The sequence below is a fragment of the Sapajus apella genome, unplaced genomic scaffold (genome assembly GCF_009761245.1).
Source record: "Sapajus apella isolate SASKATOON/1434 unplaced genomic scaffold, GSC_monkey_1.0 scaffold106, whole genome shotgun sequence".
In the NCBI taxonomy this organism is placed as follows: domain Eukaryota; kingdom Metazoa; phylum Chordata; class Mammalia; order Primates; family Cebidae; genus Sapajus; species Sapajus apella.
In genome coordinates this window covers 4,017,046-4,042,041 of record NW_022437046.1, presented here as the reverse complement: position 1 = coordinate 4,042,041, position 24,996 = coordinate 4,017,046, and the positions used below count along the sequence as shown (strand labels likewise).

Below are 24,996 nucleotides of genomic sequence, written 5' to 3'. Positions count from 1 at the left end.
CACTGCCCAACTCACTTGGCATTGTGATATTAAGATGCCATATGCAGAGGTCATATCGTGATACAAATGTGTTTCGTGGCACCCAGCCCAGGAAGTACATGGGCAGTAGAGAAGAAACAGGAGAAACCAGGTTTGAAATGTACGGAGCCAGAAGCTAGTCTGTGGAAAACTCTTTGAATCATCAGGGGAGAAAATGTGTTTTACAGGTTATGTAGGCCAGTTAATAAAAGTATTATACATTTTTTGGGGACTGTGTGATGTATCTGTTTTGATTTCTTTTCTCATTATATTATAGGTAAATATAGGTACTTTGTACCTAATTTTATATTCACAGTTTTGTATATTTTTCTTAAAGAGGGCTCCTCAAATTATAAAACCTTCAGTTCCCACCTGGTCTCCAACCAACCTTGACTCCATCATTTATTTTCTGTGTGAACCTGGGGAAGTCACTTGTGCGTTCTGAGCCAATTTCCTCTTCTGTAAAATGTGAATGACAATTTGAACAGGTGAGGATTCAAAAATCCTCGTGACCTTATTCCAGTTTTGAAACCATTAGTAGAAGAAGTCACTCAGTCAAACAAAAATTAGACCAGAATATAAAGACAGGAAAAGATGTAATATACAAGCAATAATGGTGAGCAATGAATCCAGTAAAACTTAAATCTAAGTAAATGGAGATGATGTGGTCATTGCAAACCTCTAATGCAGTTTACAAAGAAAGAATTTTTGTAATAGAAGAGATATTATGCAAAAACAAATTTAATAATAAGTTGTGTCTATAATTCCAGATGTTTTTTTCCCTTGTAAAACCTGGGAAAATGCTCTATGTGTTCATAGAGGAAGAAGGAATATAAATATCCTAAAAGCCTCATATTGTTGGAGGAGACTGAAATTCTTAGCATTGATACATACAGGATCAGATATTTTTTAAACATTTTCAGATACCAACCAGCAAAATAAAAAGGGAATTGGAACTTATGTACCTTTCCTTTTTATTATTTTATTTTTTAATGCATTATGGAACCTTTACTGTTCATGTGATTTCTGTACATAAGGAGTATGAGAGTAACCCTTTTACAAATGGAACTAATTTACCCTTTTTATTTTATCACTTGGGAAAGTCTCAAAGCCCAAGCACTGAGAGCTTCTCAGAAGGCAAGAGCTGCATGTTACCCCAGCTTCCCCCCAGCCCCCAGCACAGGGCCAGGAAGCCACACTGCTGGTGGCTCCCTGTCTGCTGCTCCCAAGCAGCAGGTCCCAGCCAGGTGGGGTGTATAGTGACAATAGGTTGGGCTGGGAGCAGATCAGCAAACTCTCTCCTCCCCACAGGGAAATAACCAGGCCAGATACGACTAGCCATAAAACAAAACATGTAGAAAAGGATTGGATCATCAGATCCAAGCAAGCCATAGCATCACTTATTACAAAGAGCTGAGCTTTACTGCTCCCAGCACTACAGTCCTGGGCATGACGCCAGCCCAGGCATCTGGAGAACCAGGTGCCATTCCCGAAAAAACAGTGTCACAGAACTAGACATTATTCATGCAGCCCCAGGTGACACAGACCCAGGCACCCAGGAGGAAACAGAGAACTTAGGATCCTATTCACAAAAGTCGCAGAGACTTTGGTGGCCCCTGGTCACATATATGAAATCTTGGCAATGTGTAGGGATCAGTGAGTGCACACTGAGTGTGTTTTTCTGAAATTAGAAAATACCCAAGTTTGAGCCTGAATCTCCCTCCCTACCCCAGGGTCCAGACTTGCCCACCCACAGCCCCTAAGACAGGTGCTGGGCCTCACACCTTAACCGTGGCTTTTCGAAGGCAAGGACTAGAACTTCCTTAGTTGGAGAGTGAGCCTTCCCGCTTCAGCTAAGGTTTTCTGAGGCCCCACCACAGGCCCCCTGAAGGCCCTGCCAAATCTGGGTGTTTGCACCTAAGGCCAGCTGCTTCCTCCCTGTGGGGGTCTATCCAGAGTCCGGCTCAGTGCTCTGCCTCCAGGGGGCGCCAAAGGGCCACTTCTTAAAGGCTGCTGGAGTTGGGAAGGAGACGTGAATGTACGCTAGCCGCACAGATGGTCAGCTGAATGAGCCTGAAGGCTGGCGAGTCCATTCCCACTGAGGCTGAGGCTCAGAGAAGGTGATCCAGGCAAGTGTAGACCTGGGCTAGGGCCCAGCATGGAGGGCAGCCTGGCCTACTACAGCCCATTTCGCTATCCTAGGCCCCAGGGAAAGGTATGCAGTCCTTCCACCCAAGAAAGCCTGGACCTGGCTGACTAGGGGAATAAAGAGGAAGACCCTCTTGCTTCAAAGATGCCCAACAAGCAAACCCCAAACAACTCTTACGTTCAGACTAGCAAGCAAAGGCTCAGAGAGGATCAATGCCTTACCCGTAGTCACACAGCAATTTAGTGGAGGAGCCAGAATGGAACATAGGGCTCTTGACACCCAATCTTTGGCAAAGGGCCCAGAGGAGGTACTGCTGTGGCTGCCACTCTTGGCCAGGTGGGTCCCCAGGACGGCTCACACCTGGGAGTCCTCCGACTTCTTCCCTGGCTCTGACACTAGCAATTGCTGCTCCAGGCCAGGGCCAGATCTACTCTTCTTGGTCCTTGCCTCCTTGGTCTGCTGCCTCAGGACAGCCAAAACTAAGGCAAAGCAGATCATGGAACCTGTTTTGTAGAAGAACTGGAGGCCAATGAACCTGGGGAAAGAATAGGGACCCTTGAACTCAAGAGCTGCCAGGCCAGGGCATGGATATCAGCAGCCATCCCTCATTGTGGAATCAGAGACATTGAGGCCTCAGGGAGACAGTGACCTCTGCTGGGGCTCTTCCCTGGAGGAGGGGGAGAGGCTCTGCCAAGGAGCCCTGGGTGGGAGCAGAGGCCTGGGCATCTTCATCGTCCTGTCCTGGACTCTGCTATGTGGCCTGGGCTGGCCCTGCCTCTCTCCGAACCTGTCTAAGGGTTTAGGGGGCCTGACAAGTACAATTTTGTATTGCCCCACCTGCCACAAGAACAGAAGGATCCCCTCTCCCCTGTTTAACTATCAAGACCCTTGTTTGACTTTTCCTCTTCTAGGAAGCACCCCTTCCCTGCCCCCACTGTGGACAGTTCCAGCCCACAGGAACTATGCTCTCCTCACCCCCTCAGAGCTGAAAGTGACCAGCTCCCTGCCCCCAGCCCTGGTAGCAAGACCTCTCCACATCCATCCCAGGCCAGCCGCCTCTGTACAGAGTTCCCCATTGCACAGATGGGAAGTTCCTTTGAGTTTCCCATTGCACAGGTGGGAAGACTGAGCCCCAGGGAAGATAAGTCCCATGATGAGGGAGACAGAGCTGGGCCTGAAACACAGGCTTCCTGTGTCCTAGACAGGCCTTTCTCCCCAGCCTGTCACCCCAAGTCCCTCTCACATCATGGCTGCTCCTCTGTTTCTCGCCACGTTCCTGCGTAGACTCTGTGGTCAAGGCCCAGCTCTGCCAGTTATTAGCTGTGTGACCCTGAGCTACTCGCTTTCACTCTTACTTGCCTCACCTACAAAAGGGGAAGGCAGTGTCTAGCCTGAAGGACTGGTGAGCTCAGCACTGAATGTATAATATTGCATGTCAGCTAGGTAGACTTAAATGAAACCTCCCCTCCCTGCTGGTATCCTGCCTGGGACTCAGAGTATTTCCAGCACCCTTCCCACAGCCGCCACCCCAGATCTCACCGGTTTCGGAGCAGGTCATTATTGTAGTAGCGACAGACAGCTCGATGCCCACAGCTCAGGGACCAGTGGACGCAGGTGGTGTCGATGGCACTGCCATGAATCACAGGGCTGGGCATCCAGGCTGAGGGAGGCAGTGCTCAGGGGCAACGAAGGTCAACCGTCCTGCCCTACCCCCTCCCTGGCATGTACAACCCCTCAGGGGCTCTGGGTTACTGGGATCTCTTGGCTCTCTGGCCCTGAAGCCTGCCCCACCCCTGCATCTGAGGTGGCTTCCTGACGGGCTGGCTAGCTTCTGCCTGCACACCCTGCTCTAGGAGAGCTGGGCCAGGTCTGTCACCCCTGGGTTTATGAGCCCTTAGATCAGGGATTGAGTTCTGCTTATGCCTGTGCCCCAGGCCTGGCACACAGTGGGCCTCTGGACCCCATCACTACCACCAATGGTTCCAAGCAAGATCTTTACCCAAAATTCTCAGGAACATGAACTGGATGCCCACGGCTAAAGCCTTGTCTTCTTTCTTCACTCCCCTAACAAGCAGAGACATGGGCAACATGAGGTTGGAGGGTTCCACCCCCAAGGGCCATGCATCAACGTTGAAGGGTCTCATCCTGCCCTTCTCTCCCACCACCCAGCGCCAGCCTCCCTCCCATCTGAAGATCCAGCCTGGGGGGCTCAGGGCCGTACGTCATCCCTTTTCAACCTGTGGAGCCTGGTCCCGTGTGCAAGACAATACACCCACTAACCATCAGGGTCCTGTGCTGACCTCGGTATGTTTCTGGTCACAGACATCACTCCTCTTTCTCCACTCACTGGTCCTATCAAATTCTCCCCTTGCTCCTACAGTTGGCAAGACCTGGAGCCTGGACAGCCAGACACTTCCCCAGCATCCCCAACCACTCTAACGCTACAGCCTGCAATCCTCTGGCTCCTACCAGATAACACCAGTGGCGGGCATTTATGGAGTGCTTACTACAGGCTCAGTAATTCTACCCTGCAACCCCACATCATTCCTATGAGCTAGGTATACATTAGCCCCATTTTACAGATAAGGAGACTGACACTTAGACAGATTAATAACTTGGCCAAGATCCCATGGCTGACGGGGGTCAGGGCCAGCATCCACACAGCCCAGAGCCCATGCTCTCAACTCCTTTTAGCCAGGCTGCCTGTTGGGCATCTGATTCCTCTACTTTCCCTCCCAGGCCAGCTCGTGTTGTAGATCTACACGTCTTCTGGTATTTGTGAGGGGCTCCATTTCCCTTCTAATTTCCTAGAAAGTAGATAGTGAATAAAATAATCCCAGGAGAAGGAAAATGGAAATTATCTTGCTCTGAGGTCCCTGTGATATTGTGAGATATGTATTTGGTCTCTGGCAGACACTCCTAAAATTCTTGGAGTCTTCAAAGCAGGAAGTGTCTTTTTGTCTGCTAATGTGTCGACTGATGGCAGACAGCCCCTAGGTAGCTTCAGGTTGGGGCTTGGTCACCAGAGGGACCAAGGCAGGATTAGAGGATTGGGACTTTCAGCCCCAACCTCCAGGAAAGGGGGAGGGGCTGAAGGTTAAGGTGATGCTGATGTCCAGTGATTTAATCAATCATGTCCATATAATGAAGCTTTGGAGAGCTTCCAGATAGCTGAACACGTGGAGGTTCCTGCAGGGTGCAGCCAGGGAGGGCATGAAAGCTCCTCCCCCATACCTCGCCCTGTGCATCACTTCATCTGTATTGTTTGTAATATCTTTTATATAAACTGATAAACATTAAGCAGATGTTTTCCTGAGCTCTGTGAGCCACTCTAGCAAATAAAGCAAACTCAAAGATGGGGCTGTGGAAATCCCAGTGTATGGCTGGTGGGTCAGAAGCACTGGAAAACAACCTGAGGCTTGTGGTTGGCATAGGGAGAGGAAGGACAATCCTGTGGAACTGAGTGCTCAGCTTGTGGAATCTGACGCTGTCTCCAGGTAGATCGTGTCAGAGTAGAATTGGAGGACACTGGCTGGGGTCCCCTGCACAATTGATCACATGCTTGGTGTGTGGGAAAATACCCTCACACTTCTGGTCACAGAATTCTTCTGTGTTGATTGTTGACTGTCAGAAATAGAAAAACTGTTCTACCTAGCCAGGCACGGTGGCTCATGCCTGTAATCCCAGTACTTTGGGAGGCTGAGGTGGGTGGATTACTGAGGTCAGGAGTTCGAGACCAGCCTGGCCAACATGGTTATACCCCATCTCTACTAAAAATACAATTAGCTGGGCGTGATAGTGGGTACCTGTGATCCCAGCTATTAGAGAGGCTGAGGCAGGAGAAACGCTGAACCCAGAAGGAGGAGGTTGCAGTAGGCCAAGATTATGCCATTGTGCTCCAGCCTGGGTGACAGAGCAAAACTCCATTTCGAAAAAAGAAAGAAAAACTGCTTTTTTCTTACTCAGTCCTCTTATCCCAGCCCCCACCTTAGGAGACCCTGACTTTGAACTCAGGTGACAATTTTTCAGGGCCAGTGGGCACCCTTAGGATGAGGGCCCCAAAGATCTTGGCCCAAAAGGCAGTGCTCAGCATGGGCTGGGTCCACAGTGGGCACCTAATAAGCACTTGCAGCCTTGAAGCAGCATTCAGAGTCATGCACCAGACTGGCATAGTTTGGTTTCCGAGACGCACCTCCTGCAGCTCATCCATTGCAGGTATGATGCCCCCACCTCCGGAGGCCAGGACAGGGCCCGAGGTGTGTCCTCCTCTCCCCTGGGCAAGTAGGAACCTGGGCTCTGGGCCAGGGAACCAGTACTATTCCACCCAACACTTGCTATGTGACAGAAGCTGGCTCCTGAACTTCTCTGAACCTCAGTTTTCTTAGCTGCAAGATGGGGAGAAAACCTCGCCTCAGTGGGTTGCCGCGGGATGAATCCAGTTAAGGCCATGTCATGGGGGCCAGGACACCTAAGTGGCCTCCTTCCTTGAACTCCCCCTTGGAATTCCTTGTCCTGCCTGTGGTTAAGGACCTCTTGGTATCCACCTGCCCCTGGCCTCACCTCAGGATGAGCAGGAAAGAGGGTGTGTGGGTCAAACAGGCCAGGGCCGAGCCCAGGCTGACCAGGAGCAGGAAGGGCACCACCAGGTGGCTGCAGGTTGAGTCGCAGGATCCCGCCAGCACAGGGTTGCCCCCCGCCACGCAGCTGCAGTTGGTGTAGAAAACCTGGAACGGGAAGAGGGGGAAGAGACTTCAAGAGCCTCCAAGGGCAGGCAGCTGGCCAAGGGCTTGCAGCAGGGAAGGCTTGTGAAAGGCCCAAGACCCACAGACAGCTGGGGTAGAGCCGGCTGGAGCCCGAGATCCTGACTCGTTGCTGAGCAGGGCCAGCTTGAGGAGCAGGCACCTCAAGGGCTGTCTATGCGCAAGTTGTGCTGAGCCTGGGCTGAGGCGATGGTCAGGGAGAGGGAAGCAGGAAGTAGAGAAGAACAGGGAGGGACCCAGAAGAGCATCATTCTCCACACTCTACACACCAACTGCAAGAAAACATCCTCAGGCTGGCCATGCCCCTGGGCTGGCCCCCTGGAGAGTCTGATCCCAGCCTGCACTATCTCCCTAGGTAGCCAGGAAAACCTCCAGCCAAGGACTCTGAGAAGTAATCTGGACTGCCAGGGCCCACAGGCACCCGATAGAAGCCAGGCCAAGCCATGAAGCCTGAGCTTTTCTTTACTTTCCCATAGATCAGAGCTTCTAGACTCATGCCCCAGCCATGCAGGGCTTCAGATGGGAGACAGGTGTGCAGGGATTGGTCCCATCAGCTCTGGAGGTGGCTGGCTCGCCTGGGCAGCTGGAGCCCTCTGCGCCGCTCACCTCCAGCCCTGGCAGCTGCAGACACTTCCTAGTGTGAAAAGGGTTGGGAAGCCCTGAGGTGGATGCTGGGGGCCTGGGGAGAGTTTTAAGCAAGGGAGAGGTGAGACTGGATGTACAAAGTCTGTTCTGGGGCTGCACGGAGGAGGGACCAGATGGGGGAGGAAGGCTAAGGGGCCCATCACAGAGAGTGGGCTTGTGGGTGAATGGGTAAAAGGATTTGGATTTGAAGTTACTTAGCAGGTGGAATCAGAGAAAGGCAGGAGAAAGAGAGCACGTGAGCACTTAGGCTTGGGTGACCAGATGGTCTCCAACGGCCGGCAGAGCCAGTGTGCAGGATGAGGCTGTGCTGACCCTTGTGCATGACCCCTAAGTGTGTATCATCTTACACCACAGGAAAAGTGGCCCTTGAACCTCCACCTACAGGCTGGAGATACAGTGGAGGAACAAGAAATGGAGAAATGCTAAGGCAAGCTTCCAGGAAGGGAGACATCCTGCCCCTGCTCCTTTTCTCAGAAGCAGAGGGTTGCTGGGATGAACACAAAGGCTGGAGACTTCGCTTGGGATTTTCCTGACCCTTCAGTCACATTCATCTAATTCTATGGCAGGAAGTTTTTCTTATGAATGACTTCAATCCCTTTGCTGCCTTGGAGCATCGTTCCGGAACCCAGAGCATTCAGCCACATGCCTGTGCAGTCATCCACCTGCCCCATCTCACCTCATTTGCTCTCACACTCATAAGCTGTTACCAAGAAGCTGTGCTGGGCGCTGAGCCACCCATCCCTGAGCCAAGCTGCTCACAATCCAAGGAGGCAAACATGTCAAGACACAATTCCAGGCCAGTGTGATGACAGTTCCTGAGTGCTGGCCTGGCCTCAGCTACACCCTCCTCCAAATTCTGCACCTAAATCCAAGTCTCCATGAAGCTCCAAAAAGGGGGCTGGCTGGGAGGCCAGGCCTTGCTGTCTAGTCCCAGCCCTGGTATTGAGATTCTGGGCAATGCCTGGTCCTTTCCTGGACCTCCATTTCTCATCTGTACAATGGGCGTAATAGGAATGCGTATTACTGAGTGTTTAAAATTTCCTAGGCACTGTGCTGTGTGCTTTCATGGATAACGTCATGTGGCCCTTCTCTTACTATTTAATGAATTCATCCATGTAAAGCATTTATTCAGCACATTGCCTGCTCTGTAGTAGGCAATCAATAATATCACCCCTATTTTACATACCAAGAAACTGAGGCACTTGTTAAATAATTTGCCTAAGGTAACAGTCAGTTAGAGGCAGAACAGAGGTTTGAACCGGGACCCATATCCGCAGGAGTTCACTGTTCCACCTGCCAAGGTCTGAGGGCCTCTGGAAGGGCTCCCAGGCCCAGGTGGTGTCTGGCTGGCTTCTGAAGGATTACCTACCATCAACAGGTTCTTCTGCACCAGCTGATGCAGCCCAGGTCTCTCCCTGGAGGAGCCTCGGGCTTAGATGCTGATGCCCAGCAGGAGAGTGAGAGGTGGGAGGACTCTGGAGAGAGGGAGATGTTGTCATAACAACCAGCCTGATGCTGCTGTCTCCCTCCCTGTCCCCCAGGTTGGCTACAGCCTTGGAGGGCTGAGAAGGCAGACATTGTCCCCTTTTGTCATTTTGGGGGACTGAGGAAAAAGGGGAGGAGGAACCAGCTGGTCTTCACCTTCCTGAGATTCAGAATGCACTGCTACTGATTATACTGCCCTCATTTCCCCACTGGGCTCCCTGGCTCTGAGTCATCAGCTCCCAGCACAGGGCCTGGCACATAGGAAGAGATGGGTGAAAGTTCGTTGACTGACTGACTGACTGACTGACTGAATGCTCACCGGCCTTCTGTGTCCTATCCTGTACTCTGCTCACCTGCCCCACATTATGGCCTCAAGTGTGATTAAACACAGATCTGACCTTGTTACTCCCTTGTTGAAAACCCATCCATGGCTCCCCACTGCTCTCCAGAAAGTCCCCACTCTTGGCCTGGCATTCAAGACCCCGCTTTGGGCCCTACCTTCCCTTCATGAATCCTTATGCCTCTGCTCCAACAGAAACACTGTGCATGCTTGCAAGTGCACATGTGTTCCTCCAGACCTCCGCTTATGCCATTCCCCCTGCCTGAAAGCCCTTCCCTCCCAAGCTCTAGTTTCCCCATTCATTCTTGAAGGTCTGGCGCAAATGCTACTTCCATGAAGGCTTCTGGGACCCACCCTTGCCCAGGTGGGATGTGTCTTTCCGGCTTTGTATGTAGTTGTAGGGACCAGTTGTCTGGCCTATCAGCCCGTCTGGAATTCCTGGGAGTTCTTCCTTTTGCATCTCCCCGGCTCAGAGATCTGGAAGTCAGAATGGATCACCTCTGTGCCCTGGGCCCAGGCTGGCAATGAAAGCTTTTTTTTTTTTATTTTTTGAGATGGGGTTTCGCTTTGTTGCCCAGGTTGGAGTGCCATGGCACGATCTCGGCTCACTGCAACCTCTGTCTCCCAGGTTCGAGTGATTCTCCTGCTTCAGCCTCCTGATTAGCTGGGATTGCAGGCATGGACCACCATGCCTGGCTAATTTTTTTTATTTTTAGTAGAGATAGGGTCTCACCATATTGGTCAGGCTGGTCTGGAACTCCTGACCTCAAGTCTTTCACCTGCCTTGGCCTCCCAAAGTGCTGGGATTACAAACGTGGGCCACCATACCCAGCCAATGAAAGCTTATTGAGAGAATAATGTTCTACATCTGCCAACAGAGAGAGACAGAGAGAAGCGAAAAGAAAGTGACAGCATGCCGAGGTGGAGAGTAGGGCAGGCCCGCAGAGACAGGGCAGACAGAGCCCTGAGGGGCAGCGATTGCCACTTAGGCCTGACTCACCTGGCTTTTGTCCAGAGCGTCCTGGACCACCCGGCTTGAGCAGCCTGCGTGGCAGGGTGTGATATATTCCACATGAGCACTGGGGTCGCAGACAGGGTTAAAGCCGTCCGATTGGCAGGAGCAGGACTCCATGCAGCCTGGAAACAGCTCCAGCCCAGGCTGGGCACTGGTGGGAGAGAAGGCCTGTAGCGTTGGCCTGGCTTCCCCTGCTTAGACCACTAGCTGGGGCCTCCTCAGCCCTGTAGCCAAGAGCAATGGCCAGAGATTTTAGCTCCACACAGAGGCTTTTCACCATCAGGGCTGCCCCATAATGGTACAATAGTGAGCTCCTTGCAATGAAGGTGTGTAAGTAGGCAGACAGGCCCCCTAGATCCTACAAGTCTTTAAGCTTCTTCAAGCATCTCTACACCTCAGTGACCCTTCTTCAGGGTATACAAGATAAATTCCTCCCAGGAATTAGTGTCAGAGGAAGAATATCTTTCCCTCAATGAGCCTCCTTTCCCTGAAAATCAATGATTGCTTCCGTTCTCAGAAAATCAGAGCTATAAGTGTGGGACCTGATCAGGAGACCTGACCACCTGTACCCTGCCTCTCTGGGCCTCAGTTTCTCTGCCTATCATGGCCATCCTGCCGTCTCACTCCCACCACCCTGTTCACTGTGTTAGGGCACATTTTAGTCCCACCTGCCTCATTCCTGAGGGTCTGCTCCCAAATCCCCAGGGTGTCCCAGTTCTAGGTGGCCAGGGCAAGGTGAAGGTGGGCAGGGGCAGGAGGTCGGTGGGAGGCTGAGCCTGAAAGGGAGGTCACCCTGGGAGGAGGGCAGGGAGGTGGCCCCTGGGACTAAGAGTGTCACCTGGCTTCACGCTAGAGGGGAGCACAGCAAACCTGCCAGGAAGACAGAGGCCCAGAGAGGCTGTGCCTCATTTAGGGTCACACAGGAGTCTGGTGGCCAGGCTACGGAGGAGGCCAGAGGCAGAAGCCAGAGGTTTCTGTCTTGGGCTTGGGGCAGGTATGGGGTAGAGGACCAGGCTGATCGGAGAGGCTCGGACTGGATCTTAGTGAAATCTCAGTTCCATGGAAAAGAGGGTGAGCAAGAGCTAGAGATGGTCTCTAGCCAGGGTGTGGGGTGGGGAAGTGGGGTATGGGGCAAAGTGAGCTTTTCTCCCTCCCTGGGGTGAGGGGGTGCTCCATCTGAGTGGGAAGGAAGATCATCAGCCACAGAATCTTTCCTCTTCCTCCTCTGCCAGACAGTGCTCGTGTGTGTCTAACAACATCTTGGCACATCTCCCTCGGGGTGGGGGTGGGAGTGGGAAGGCTGGCACTGTCTGAGCTGAGGGCCCATTGGGAGGCTGTGCCGGGGACTCTGCCAAGGGAGAGGCACTTCCTAGAACCCTCTGCCAGCAGCTAGAAGGCTGAGCAGGTGAGAGCTAGGGGGCCCTTCCTCCATCCCTCGCTCTCATTGACCACCTGGAGCTGATTGCTTCTGTGGAAAGAGTCCTGGACCCAGGCTCTACTCTGTTCTAGCTGTGGGGGTCACTTCACCCCTCTAAGCCTCACTGTACTCATCTGTGAAATGGGGCTAATAACAGGACCCATTACAGAGATCCCATGGAGGTTTGAGACGCAATATGAGAAGACGCTCAACGTGTGGGAGACCTTCGCTTCTTGCAGCTATTGGTACCTGTGGTTGTGCAGGGATATGGAGAGTTCTTCTTGCCTAGCTCAGTTGGTCCCAAATGGCCTCCTCAGTGAATCAGAACCCAGAGCTTAGTGAATAAACTGCGAGAGTTTCAATGAGAACACAGGTGACATGAGATGTCAAAGCTAAGGTGTAAAAGGGAAAAGAAAAGAGAGATGGGCCTATGGGATGAGTTGACTTTTTCTCCCACGTACTGTTTAAAAAATTGTGGCAAAATATCCATTTACGTTTTACTCTCAAAATCATTTGATTGAGGACCTGGCTCCCTCCTCACATCAGGGGCTTCCTGAGGACGTGGCTAAAGTCCCCGCTGCCATGCCTAGAACAGGGCTCTGCACACAGGAGGCCCCAGTCTAGAGAGTGGAGTTGCCTACCTTTTTGGGAAAAGAGAGGCAGAGAATGAAACGGGGAGGAAGAGGGAGGGGAGATGGGGGAGAGGCCGTCGAGGGTGGGACCTGGGACAGACAGGGAAGGGCTGGGTGCTCCCTGGCCCTGAGCTGAGCCCCTGACAGCCATGCAGGAGGAACCAACCCCTCCCACCCCGTGAGGAAAGCTAGCGCCTGGATGAAGGCAGAAGATGCCAAGAAGGAGAGGTGGAGACAGAGAAAGTTGGGAAATTCTAGCTGAGTTTTGGGCCAACCTAAGCCTGGAGTAGTTCCAGGAAAAATGAAATCATTCTGGAGAAGAGGCAGGAACGTAACTTCCAACCTCCTCTCCAAGAAGGCTCCCAAGGGTAAAGTGGTGAGGGAGAATGACAGGTAGGCATCAAGAGCCTTCCCCCGGAAGGCGGAGGCAGGTGCTGCCTTGCAGATGTGGAAAAAGAACTCTGTAATTTTAGAGCCATGGAGAAACAGAATTTCAGCTCTCAAGCTCTAAAACACAGAATGTCAGAGGTCTGCAGCCCAATCTTTTCCCTGCCTGAGTCCCCCGTGCAGCCTCCCAGACAGGGGCCATCCAGCCCCTTGCTCACCCTCTCACACCCTCTCATCCTGGGACGGAGAGCATGCTCCCTCCTGGGCAGGCCATTCCTCCAGCTGAGCTGGTCCTGCCTCCTGTAATGAGGCTTCTGCCCCACCTCTGTTGTGCCCACAGGGCTTGGTCACTCTGGAGATGCCTTCCCATGGATTCTACCCTGTCTCAGCCTCCACGCCTCCCCGGGCTTGAGAGTTTCTGCCCCTAAAGTCCCATGAGTACCCCTTCCAGTGGTGCCTGACACCTTCCCTAGAGCCTTCTGGAGCACCCCACTGTTTGACTGGAATCTCTAAAAGGCTGTTAAGTAGAGGTGGGGGGGTGAGATTGGAGGCGGGGAGCACCCCTCTGGCCTGGCCTCGGCCTAGGGCCCCCTTCCTCCCTGTCCCACCCTCCCAGGCTTGTCTTCATGTGTCCACACACACACTCACCCGGGCTGGTGGATGATGCCTGCAATCTGGTGGCTGGGGCAGCCGATGAAGAACAGCGGCAGGCTGAAGAAGAGACACAGCAGCATCCCCAGCAGGCAAAGGACACTGCAGCCCACGGGGCCCAGGTGGAGGCGCTTGACCAGGACACCACCCACCACAATGCCCACGATGATCGAAGGGAAGGAGAGGCAGCCGATGAGCAGGTTGGCGTAGGAGGCTGTGATAAAAAACTGGCGCTCCAGGAACTTAGGCAGGAAGGTGCCCATGCCTGCAGCCATAGATGACAAGCAGACTTGAGACAGGACCACCAGCAGGAAGGTGGGGTGGCGTAGGGTCTGCAGCAGCACCTTGGGGAAGACTGTGGGGGTGAGTACAGAGGAGGTAAGAGCAGGCAGGGCAGCCAAGCCGTCCAGTGGAGACTGCCCTCCTGCTCTGCTTGGTTCAAGTGGTTCCTTTCCTTCCAACCCATCCCATTCCTCTTAATTCTATTGCAATCAATTTTATCCCACTTGACTCCATTCCATTTATTCTAGTCCTTTTTCTTTTTCTTTTTTCTTTTCTGTTTTTTGTTTTTTTTTTTTTTTGAGACAGAATGTCACTCTGTTGCCCAGGCTGGAGTGCAGTGGTGCAATCTCAGCTCATTACAACCGCCGCCTCCTGGATTCAAGCAATTCTTGTGCCTCAGCCTGCTGATAAGCTGGGACTACAGGCATGCACCACCACGCCTGGCTAATTTTTGTTTTTTTAGTAGAGATGGGTTTTAGTAGAGATGGGTTTTAGTAGAGATGGGTGTTGCCATGTTGGCCAAGCTGATCTTGAACCCTAGGCCTCAAGTGATCATCCCACCTCGGCCCCCCAAAATGCTGGGATTACAGATGTGAGCTACGGCACCTGGCCCTTATTCTAGTTTATTTTTGAAATTTTGTTTCAATCTGTTCCATTGAGTTAGACTGTATCTTATGCTCTGTGTGTGTTTTTTTTCCATTCAATTCTATTTCATTCCGTATAGTTTGGATCCATGCCATCCCATTTGATTCTATTTCATCCATTCCATCCCATGTCATTTCATTTTTTCTATTCTACGTATTCATTCCTCTCCCCCGTCCAGCCCAGCTCGTTCCATCCTGTCCTGCTACAGCTTTTTCCGAGCCACCCAGGCCTTCATCCTCTCCTGCATCCCAACACAGGCCCCAATCCCCTGCCCTGATCTCCCCATCCCTAGCTTGTGTTTCTCCACAGCCCTCCACCCAATGTACTATACCTTTCACTCATCCAGCTGTTTTATTGTCACCCTACTAGAATGTAAGCTGCCTTTAAAAGATCAGGGGGTTTTGTTTGTTGTGTTCATTGTTGAATCTCCAGAGCTTGGGACATAGGAGGCACTTGAATTCGTGAATTCGTGGAATGAAGGAAGTAATGAATGGACAAACGGACTAATATGTGATTAAATTGTCAGTATGTCTGGGGCAGAATCAAAGACCTCCAGAGATGTGATACAAATCAAAGACCTCCCTCAAGCTTGGTGCTGGGAGATTTCCTGGAGGTGGGACAGAGCTAGGCCCTAAAGAATGGGGGGATCTGGTGAGGTGAAGTGAGGACGAAAAGGAATTGAGTGGGGGCACAGGAGGGGCAAATGCTTGGAGAAAGGAAAAAAAGTGACTGTTCTGGCAATAATGACATCCCCAGTCTCCTGCTAGCTCCTAAAATAGTGCCTCATTCATAGGTTGCCGCCATTGCAAGTCTGCTAAATTGAAGGGCACGAAAGGGTAGGTAAGTCCTTTCCTCTCTGGGCTCCAGCAGCCAGGTGATGCCCATTGGTAGGTGCAGCCCAGGTGAAAGTGTCAAGGGCACTTTCTGTTCTGACACGTGAAATCCTCTTTCCACTAACATGTGTTTCTGCTAATAGGCAGGACTGAAGTCAAATATCAGGTATGGAGGAAGAGGAGCAATCCACTTCCCAGGCCAGGCTGGTGGGGCCATGCGGGTTCTCTGGGCCAGGTGGGGGGTTCCTTCTGTTCCTGCAGCAGCAGGACCAGGGCATCTGTCATGGGAAGATTTCTGTCTGTCCTCAGAGCATGGCCAAACCAGCTGCTTCCCTAGCCCCCTGGGCCAGGCTAGGCTCTGTTTCCTTGGAAGCCAGAAAATAAAGACAAACAGTTCAGGCAGGGTGGGTGGGGGCTGTGGAATTCCCCCTCTTTTATATGCCAGGCCTGCCTCCTGGTCCCTGGTTCCTTGCTGCATACTATGCATTCAACCAGCCTGAGTGAGGAGCTGCAAGGCTCACCCTGACCCCAGGTAGCTGCTTAGCCTTCTTGCCATGAGCTGCTCTCCAGGGCATCTGAGGTCCTGTATTGAGCCATGAATTTCAATCTGGCATGGCCCAGGTTGTACAGGTGCTCTTACTGCATGGTAGAGTCCAGAGATGGGCAGGGACTCACCCAAGTTCATCCAGAGAGGCCAGTGTAAGGCCAGGAGTTTCCTGGGGTCTCCAGACTCCTAGAACAAGGTCCATCCTCCCCCATTCCTGTGCCTCTCTGGCTGCCTGACTCCAGAGGGCCCCATCTCATGGATTGCTTCCAGCCCATTCTCCTGCACCGATCACTGCAGTGTGTTTTATACCCATCCCCCATCTCTCCTCAGCATCCACAGCCTGGCTCTGGAATAGATGGAAAATTCCTGGAGGGCAGAGGCTATGCCTTTCACTTCGATAGGGCTACCTGCAGGGGAATTCCAGGGCCCATCTCCAGCTCTGAGGCAGATGTTTCCCAGGAGACGGGTTCCCTTAGCATAGCACAGTGTCTCCCCCAGCAGACGAGCCAGGGCCCCCCTCAGGTCAGTGACTGTCTTCCTCATCAGCCAGGAGCCTCGCCCAGCTAGAGGTCAGGCACCCTCTCTCAAATAGGACAGGTTCTCCCTCAGTCTAGGGACTATGCTTCTTTCAGTTAGTTAGGGGCTTCCCTTAACTCAAGGGCAATGTCTCCCCCATTAGACAGGAACCTCCTCTAGTTCAAGGATTATGTCTCCATCATCAGACAGGGGCCTTCTCCATCAGGTCTCTTCCATCAGACAAGGCAGGGTCTCGCGCCATTCAGGGACTATATATCCTCCATCAGAGAGACTATCTCTCTCCCATTTGATAGGGGCTTCCCCCAGCTCAGAGACTATGTCTCCCCCATCTGACAGGGGCCTTTCCTAACTCAGGGATTATCTTTCCACAAGAGTGTAGGGCTCCTCCATCTGAAGGACTATGCTTCCTCCTCCCTTGGCCTTCGCCATGGTCCCAGGTGGTCAAGACCAGGCCCTACAGTCAGACTGGCCCCTGGAGCTCAGCAGAAGCCAGCTTGGCTCACTGGCCACAGGGCCTCCCAGATCATGTAGAAGCTGAAATCACCAGAGACAATCTGGCCTAGAACACTCACTCTAGGTTCCAATTTCAGCAACTGGCCCCAGCTTCCCTCCTGGCAGAAGCCAAAACAGTGATTAATAAGCAATTCAGCAGCTCAGGGGGCCTAATAGCATCTGGGGGTGGCCTGAGGCTAAGGAGTCCCAGCCCCTGCCTCTGGGCCCAGCCCCATACAAAGAAAACTGGGGGCTAGATTACTAATATCCCAATACCAAGTCTTTTTTTTTTTAAATTTCAGAAAGGGTTTCTTTCAGTCACCCAGACTGGAGCACAGTGGTGAGATCAGAGCTCACTGCAGCTTCAAACTCCCAGGCTCAAGCAGTCCTCCCACCTCAGCCTCCCCAGTAGCTGGGACCACAGGTGTGCACCACCAACCCCGCTAATTCTTTAATTTTTTTTTTGAAGAGGCAGGGTCTCCCTATGTTATCCAGGTTGGTCTCAAACTCCTGGGCTCAAGAGGTCCTCCTGCCTTGGTCTCCCACAGTGTTGGGATTACAGGTGTGAGCCACCATGTCCTGCCCCAACATCAAATCTTAGGAATCTCTTCCCAAGAACAGCTTAATTCCTTCCTGCTGCAGAAATCCTCAGTAAGGAATGAAGCAACCCCTATGGATATTACCCTCCTAAACCACAGGCACCTCAATTTACTATCCTAGAGCATGGTCAGAACAACAGTAGACCAAGAGCAATAACTGAAATAATTGTACCTTATATATGAGTACAGTTTTTTTTAATAGCATAAAGAGGCTTTCCATTCTTCATCTCATTTGATTCTCATAGTAGCCCTTGAGAGAGGCAGAGCAAGGATTATTGATCCAATCTTCCAGATGAGAAAACTCAATTTAGAAAAGAAAACTAACTTCTTTAAGATTGTACGCTGGTCACTGTTAGGGGCAGGACTCAAATCCAAGTCCTCTGATATGCCCTCCAGGGCTCTGTAAGAGCTGAGCACACGGTTGGCACTCAATCAATACTTATGGGATCATAATCTTGAGAAAGAATGGCCTGGTCGTAATGTGTACTCTGGTTACTGAAAGACTGAGTTCATAGTCTCAGGATCATGGCCTCACAGACCTTAGGTCACTGAGTCTACTCCTCACTCTGTAGATGGGGAAACGGAGGCCCAGAAAAGAATGGGATCAAGGACAAAAGCCCAAGTTCTGGATTTTAGCCCAGAGTGCTCTCCGCCCATGCCACACTGCCTTTGACAGTTTCCTGATGGTCTCCCATTTGCAGGCTCAGTGGCAGGTGGGAGGAGAGGAAGGGTCATAGATGAGCCAGCAAGGGCCTGACTTTCAGGAGCACAGCTCAGATCTGATCTAGAACGCCTGAGGGTTCTGAGAGCCAAAGAGGGAGAGAAACAGCCTTGCTGGGTGGGAGAGCTGGACATGTGGAGAAAGTAGTGGCTTTTGAGCCGGTCCTAGAGGGATAGGGAAGGTTTTCGTTGTTGTCGTTTGTTTGTTTTGTTTTGTTTGAGACGGCATCTCGCTCTGTTGCCAGGCTGGAGTGCAGTGGCACCACCTCGGCTCACTGCAAACTCTGTCTCCCGGGTTCAAGTGATTCTTCTGCCTCAGCCTCCCAAGTAGCTGGGACTACAGGCGCCCACCACCATGCCTGGCTAATTTTTGTATTTTTAGTAGAGATGGGGTTTAACCATGTTGGCCAGTCTGGTCTCAAACTCCTGACCTCAAGTGATCTGGCCTCCCAAAGTGCTGGGATTACAGGTGTGAGTCACCACGCCTGGCCCATAGGGAAGGTTTTGACAGCAGCAGAAAATGATGGTCCAGGCAGAGAGAATCACATGTGCAAAGACTCACATGGAGTAGATGGTGCTCATGAGGGGTCTGCAGGTGGAGAAGATGAATCAAAAAAGGCAGGAAGGACTGGATCCTGTATAGCCTTGAGGGCCGCTCTGGCCCTGGCCCCCCGTATCCTGGTCTGAGCTGACTTACCTTTGATGAACTGGATCACAGTCAGGTTTGGTGCAATCTGGACTGGGCCATCCTGCTTCTTCGTGGACTCCCCAGGCCTCTGCTCAGTGGGAGAGTCCTTGCCCTAAAGGAGACACCAAAGCAAGGACAGTCCATTGGAGGCCAGTGATCCCACTCAGAGATGGCTGTGGGCTGGGGAGGAGAGGTCTTGGAAAGGAGAGGGTGAGGGCCCTGTCATCTCATCAGAAGCAACTGAGGCCTACAGTGTTCCACTTGTTCTTGGCCCTATAGGTACCCCACGAATGGTTTTGAAAGAGTGAATAAAATTCTTGTGGTTAAGCTTTGTCACCACTATTGCCAGTGTCCATGTGGGTTAGTTGTCATGACCATTATTAACATCATAATAATCACCAACATTTTCATGAAAATCACCACCATAATCGTCATCATTTCTACCCCTATCACATTAAATATCACCCTCACTCACATGACCCATATCACTGAGACTAAATGACAAATTTAGTCATGACATTAGCATCACGATATGAGGATTGTTATTGTTGCCTCTGTCATGTTCACGACCAGCAGTACCATCATCATTATCACTGTCACTCGAAACTTCAGAATCACCACCACCATGATGACGATCAGAATCACCAATGTCATTATCACTGCCTCTGACATCATCACCACTACCGCTGTCTTCACCAGGATCAATATCACCAACCTCATCTCCATTGCCGTTGCCATCATCACCACCAATGTTACTCAAAACACCAACACACCAGTCCAATCAATCTTCACTCCCACTGTCACTGGTCCTCTTGGATGAATCAGGCCACACCCAGAGGACAGGATCAGCTTTGGGTCCAAGCTAGGAAGATGCCCATGGACATCCTGGAGTGCATCCCTCCACCTGGGTGGGGACAGTCTATGTACAACTCTTGAAAAAGGAAGGAAGAGAATATTGTGCATGTTGGGGGAGGGGGCACAATCACTATCTTCTGACTGTCAGAAAGAAGAAAGGAAATAATGATAAATAACGGTAATGCCTACTAAGGACTTACTGTATGCTGGGCACTCTTATAATGACTAAAACCTTACTGAAACCTCACAACCTCCTGAAGTAGATACGTCTATACCAACAACTTGGAGAAGGAAATAAGAGTCAAAAATCATTTTAAAAAAATGGAGTAGACACCACAATAATCCCTTTCTGTCACGTGATAAAACAGAGACACAGGGAGAAAATAACTTGTTTCAAGCCACACAGTGGTGCAGCTGGGATTTGAACCCAGACAGCTTGGCTCCTGAGACTGAGCACTTCACTGGTACACCCTGAAGGAAGCAGGCAACCAAGGCCAAGTGCCCAGAGTGTTCTACCTACATTTCTCTAACTCGAAACTGTGTGAGGCAGGTACTATTACTGTGCACATTTTTCAGATGAGGAAACTAAATCTTGGAGAAGTTGCTATGGGCACAGGGTCATTTGAATACAAGTGAGCAAGTGGAGTCTAATTTAGTTACATTTTTCTATGTAGGCTGAGGCCAGAATTAGAAGCAAAAAATTCCCTGGAAGAAGACTTATGGCCAGGCTGAGTGCGATGGTTCATGCCTGTAGTTCCAGCACTTTGGGAGCCTGAGGTGGGTGGATCATTTGAGCCCAGGAGTTCAAGACCAACCTGGGCAACATGGCAAAACCTCGTCTCTACTAAAAATTAAAAAAGAAAAAAGCTGGGCATGGTGGCTCACACCTGTAATCCCAGGACTTTGGGAAGCTGAGGTGGGTGGATCACCTGAGGTCGGGAGTTCGAGACCAGCCTGACCAACATGGAGAAACTCCATCTCTACTAAAAATAAAAAAAATAGCTGGGCATGGTGGCGCATGCCTGTAATCCCAGTTACTCAGGAGGCTGAGGCAGAGAATTGCTTGAACCCAGGAGGAAGAGGTTGCGGTGAGCCGAGATCGCGCCATTGCACTCCAGCCTGGGCAAAAAAGAGCAAAACTCCGTCTCAAAAAAAAAAAAAAAATCCACCAGGCACCGTGGCTCATGCCTGTAATCCCAGCACGTTGGGACACTGAGGCGAGCAAATCACCTGAGGTCAGGAGTTTTAGACCAGACTGGCCAACATGATGAAACCCTGCCTCTACTAAAAATACAAAAATTATCCAGGCATGGTGGCAGGCACCTGTAATTCCAGCTACTCGGGAGGCTGAGGCATGAGAATCGTTTGAACTCAAGAGGTGGAGGAGTGAGCTGAGATTTTGCCACTGCACTCCAGCCTGGGCAACAGAGCAAGACTCCCTCTAAAAAAAAAATTATCCTGGCATGGTTGGCACGTGCCTGTAATCCTAGCTCCTAGCAGGGTTGAGGCCGGAGGATGGCTTGAACCTGGGAGGCAGAGGTTGCAGTGAGCCAAGATCGTGCCACTGCACTCCAGCCTCGGCAACAGAGTGAGACTCTGTCTTAAAAAGAAAAAAAAATCAGCCAGGCATGGTGGCACACGCCTGTAGCCCCAGCTACTCAGGAGGCTGAGGAAGGAGGATCACTTGAGCCACCTTGTTTTTTCTGTGAGATCATCATGAGGCAAACACTGGATTTCCCCACATTTCAGAACCTTCATGTCAACCACCACTTTGGGGGGGTCCCCTGTTCCATGCCTCCCCCACCTGGCTTCCTGAGGCTGGCTGGCTCAAGGCTGGCCTGTCCCAGCGGGACAATTCATTCAACTATTAATTCATGTGTTTGTTCCCTAGGGCTTTTGTCCCTTTCTTCTCTCTTCTTTCGTTCCAGCAGGGAGCAGGCTCTGGGTTTCCTGTCCTCGGGGAATGTTCGTGGCAGGGCAGAAAGCAGTAATGGGTTGCCGGATTTCCCTTCCTGTTGTTTGTTTCCAAAGCTTGAGTCCCTTGAGAAGACTCTGCTGAGTGTTGTGGTGGGCATGAGGAGAGAGGGAGGCTCTGAGGACGAGGGGAAAACAATACCATCTTCCCTAAAATAAAGCCTGGAAAAGAGGATGGGGCAGAGACAGAGCAGTCTGTGGGTTTCATGAGCAGTGAGGAGCCATGTACCCTCTGAAATAGGGCTCACAGAAACAATTCACCTCCAAGGGGCAGAATGCAGGCTGACCTAGGGAGGCTGGGCTCCCACGTTCCCACCCTCACCAAGACTCTGCTCCAAACTGCATGGGCCAGGATGGCAAGTGGGCATCACCATGACCACAGTGGGCTGGTGCTGATGTCTGCTGGGGTGGAGGCGGGGGCTCCCTGGTGCTTGGGCACTGTGTAAGACCACAGGACCTTGGCCTCACCTTGGTCAGAGAACTCTAAGAAAGACTGCGATTGAATTTCCTGATGATCTGGCAGGATGGGAATTCAGAGTAGAAATTAAGTTGATTTTTAAGGAAAATAAAGAATGTCTATTTTATACATGCTTAGGTCTGAGGCCAACCTCATTTGACGCCTTTCTCCCCTGGTGGACCCGGAGCTCTGCAAGAGCAGGATTCATGTTTATCTTGTTTTCTGTTGAAATCCTCATGCCTAGCAAGGGCCTAGGGTGAAATAGTGGTTATCTAGTAAATAGGTATTGAAAAAGGAGTGCAAGAGATGGTTCTAACCAGCGGTGGGTGTAGCCAATGCCAGGCTTTTGGGGGAAAAAAATGAAAGCAAGGGGAGATGCCATCAAGCCTCAAGGAAGCTCTTGAATGGCTGATGGTTCCGAGACAGGCAAAGGGTTCACAGAGCACACCAGGGCTAGCGGGTCTGCGATTCCAGGACCTGCCAGGCCACTGGTATACAAGCCAGTAGCTACGCATACATGAGCCTGCTCCATCTTCACTGGGACCTGCCAGGAAGCCCTACACTCCTTCACACATGAGCAAACAAGTTCTGAAGGTAGGCAACTTGTTCAGCGTCACACAACTAGAGAGTGGCAGAACTCAGACCCGAGTTCAAGCTTGCCTGAGTAGAAGACTCATGCTTTACTGGGCTCGCACCTGTAATCCCAGTGCTTCGGGACGCCAGGGCAGGGGGATTGCTTGAGGCCAGGAGCTTGAGACTGGCCCAGGCAACATGGTAAGACCCCATTTCTACAAAAATTTAAAAATTAGCTATGCATGGTGGCATGCACCTGTGGTCCCAGCTACTCAAGAGGCTGAGGTGGAAGCATCACTTGAGCCCAGGAGTCCAAGGCTACAGTAAGCTATGACGGCACCACTGCACTCTCACCTAGGTAACAGAGCAACACCTTCCTCAAAACAACAACAACTCATGCTTTATCCGCTAAGCCCCCTGAGTCTGACAGCCCTGATGCAGGACTAGAAGAATTTGGAGGCATCTTTGTGGTGTGATTTGAAGGAAACTGAAATCCTACCATGTCCTATTTTTTTGGGTAAGGCAGCCTGCATGGATTACTCATTTCTACCTTAGAGCTGCACTGTCTAATACAGCAGCTACCTGTCACATATGCCTCTAAGCAACTGAAATATGGCCAGTTCAAACTGCGATGTGCTGTAGGCCTAAAATGCACGTTGCATTTTGTAGACTTAGTAGGACCAAAAGGAAAATATGTCATCATTAATGTTTAATATTTATTATATGTTAAAATGAGAATATTTTAGATAAGATGGATTAAATAAAATATATTATTAATTTCTTGTACTTTGGCATGTGGACAAAAAAATTAGAATTACATATGTGGTTCATGTAACATTTCTTCTGAACATGCTGCCTTAAAGAGAATGAGTGAATCTCCTTGTTCCTGAGTCCTGTCTGAGCTCTGGGAGAGTGGTCTGAGAGGGGCACCACAGTGGTGGGAGGGTCCTGGACAGCTGAGAGAGAGTGCTGGAGTGAGCGCTGCCCCAGAGAGCAGGAGGAGAGGCCAGGAGCAGACTGATCACTTCCCAACATTTCTTATCACGAAGGGGCAGGGTAAGCAGAATCTTCTGAGTTCCTTGCCGGGGTTCCTTGTTCTCATAAAGAGTAAAAGCCACCACAGTGTCATCTGCTCCCATGTGTACATTCCTATTTAGCCTACACTGCACTTTTCTTTTCTTTTTTTTTTTTTTTTTTTTTTTGAGACAGAGCCTTGCTGTGTCCCCCAGGCTGGAGAGTAGTGGTGCGATCTCGACTCACTGCAACCTCCGCCTCCCAGGTTCAGGCATTCTCCTGCTTCAGCCTCCCAAGTAGCTGAGACTACAAGCACACGCCACCATGCCCAGCTAACCCAGGTTCTCTCGTCTCCCTGTCTCAGTCCTGTTTCCTGCTGTGAAAGAGCATGGAGTTTGGAACAGGAGAGGAGGGACAGACCTTCAGAGGTGGGGTGGTCAAGGACGGCATCCAGGGAAAAGTGAACTTTGGGTTTGGGTAGATAGAAAGGGAGAGCAGATTTGAAGCGGAGGCATGGTGGTAGAAGGAGACTGTCATAAGCAGGACATAGCTGGGGCACCAACCTGACCATAGCAGTGCTTGGCTGGAGCAGGGGCTGGGGCCAAAAGAGGGGCTGGAGCCAGACTTTGGTGGTTTGGAAGGCCGGGCTAAGAGATTTCAGCTATATTCTGTGGCTACTGGGAGCCCTAACTGTCCTTAGCTCCTGACCCTGTTTTTGCCACAGATTTCTGCTGTTGCCCCTCATCTGTTTTCAGGACAGCTGAGTAATAGCGGGCTCAGAAACAGGAAACATTGTGCCTCTGCTCAGCACAGAGACGAGTGTGACCCATCTGGGCTGTGTTTGCCTGGGTCAGCAGCCCTGGGTGGAGAGGGCTGCTGGAACTTCCCCTCCGCTGGCTCTTTGCTGATTGCTGCAAGCCTGCGGGACACCGTGTGCTTGGCTCAGCCCGTGGAAGGCCCTCCTGTCTGCTGGGCCTCCAGTGATCCAGGCACTATCCTTGGTGAGAGCTGATTTCCTGTTAAGAGAGGGCTTTGTCCAGGTGCTAGGTTCCCTGACCCACAGAGCCCATGTGGACTCTGGGGTAATATGGAACCTTTGGCCAGCCTCGGGTCCCTTCACACATCACTAAGGGAAGCAGCCACGGGCATGGGAGATCTGCTGAACTTCCTCCCACCCCATGAAAGCGAGTGTTTTTCAGCAAGAGCCGGGTTTGCATGAAGAATGAGACACACTCCTAGCTTTCTTTTTACTTTCTTTTTTTTTTTTTTTTTTTTTTTTTT

General features: G+C 51.3%; 1 protein-coding gene across 8 annotated transcripts in view; it reads right to left on the bottom strand.

Moving 5' to 3' along the window:
- Nucleotides 1–597: 597 nt before the first annotated feature.
- Nucleotides 598–24,996, bottom strand: part of SLCO2B1 (solute carrier organic anion transporter family member 2B1) — a 53,652-nt gene continuing 29,253 nt past the window's right edge. Inside the window, exons 8-16 of one of the 8 annotated variants that reach the window (XM_032259077.1) lie at nucleotides 18,852–18,954; nucleotides 13,497–13,854; nucleotides 10,398–10,563; nucleotides 8,942–9,047; nucleotides 6,728–6,891; nucleotides 4,468–4,541; nucleotides 4,167–4,231; nucleotides 3,707–3,827; nucleotides 598–2,702 (exon numbers count right to left, since the gene is read on the bottom strand). In XM_032259077.1, the coding sequence (XP_032114968.1) occupies nucleotides 2,522–2,702; nucleotides 3,707–3,827; nucleotides 4,167–4,231; nucleotides 4,468–4,541; nucleotides 6,728–6,891; nucleotides 8,942–9,047; nucleotides 10,398–10,563; nucleotides 13,497–13,854; nucleotides 18,852–18,954 (1,338 nt within the window). In that variant the 3' untranslated portion in view covers nucleotides 598–2,521. The other 7 variants (XM_032259079.1, XM_032259078.1, XR_004262936.1 and 4 more) reach the window with 7 other exon arrangements.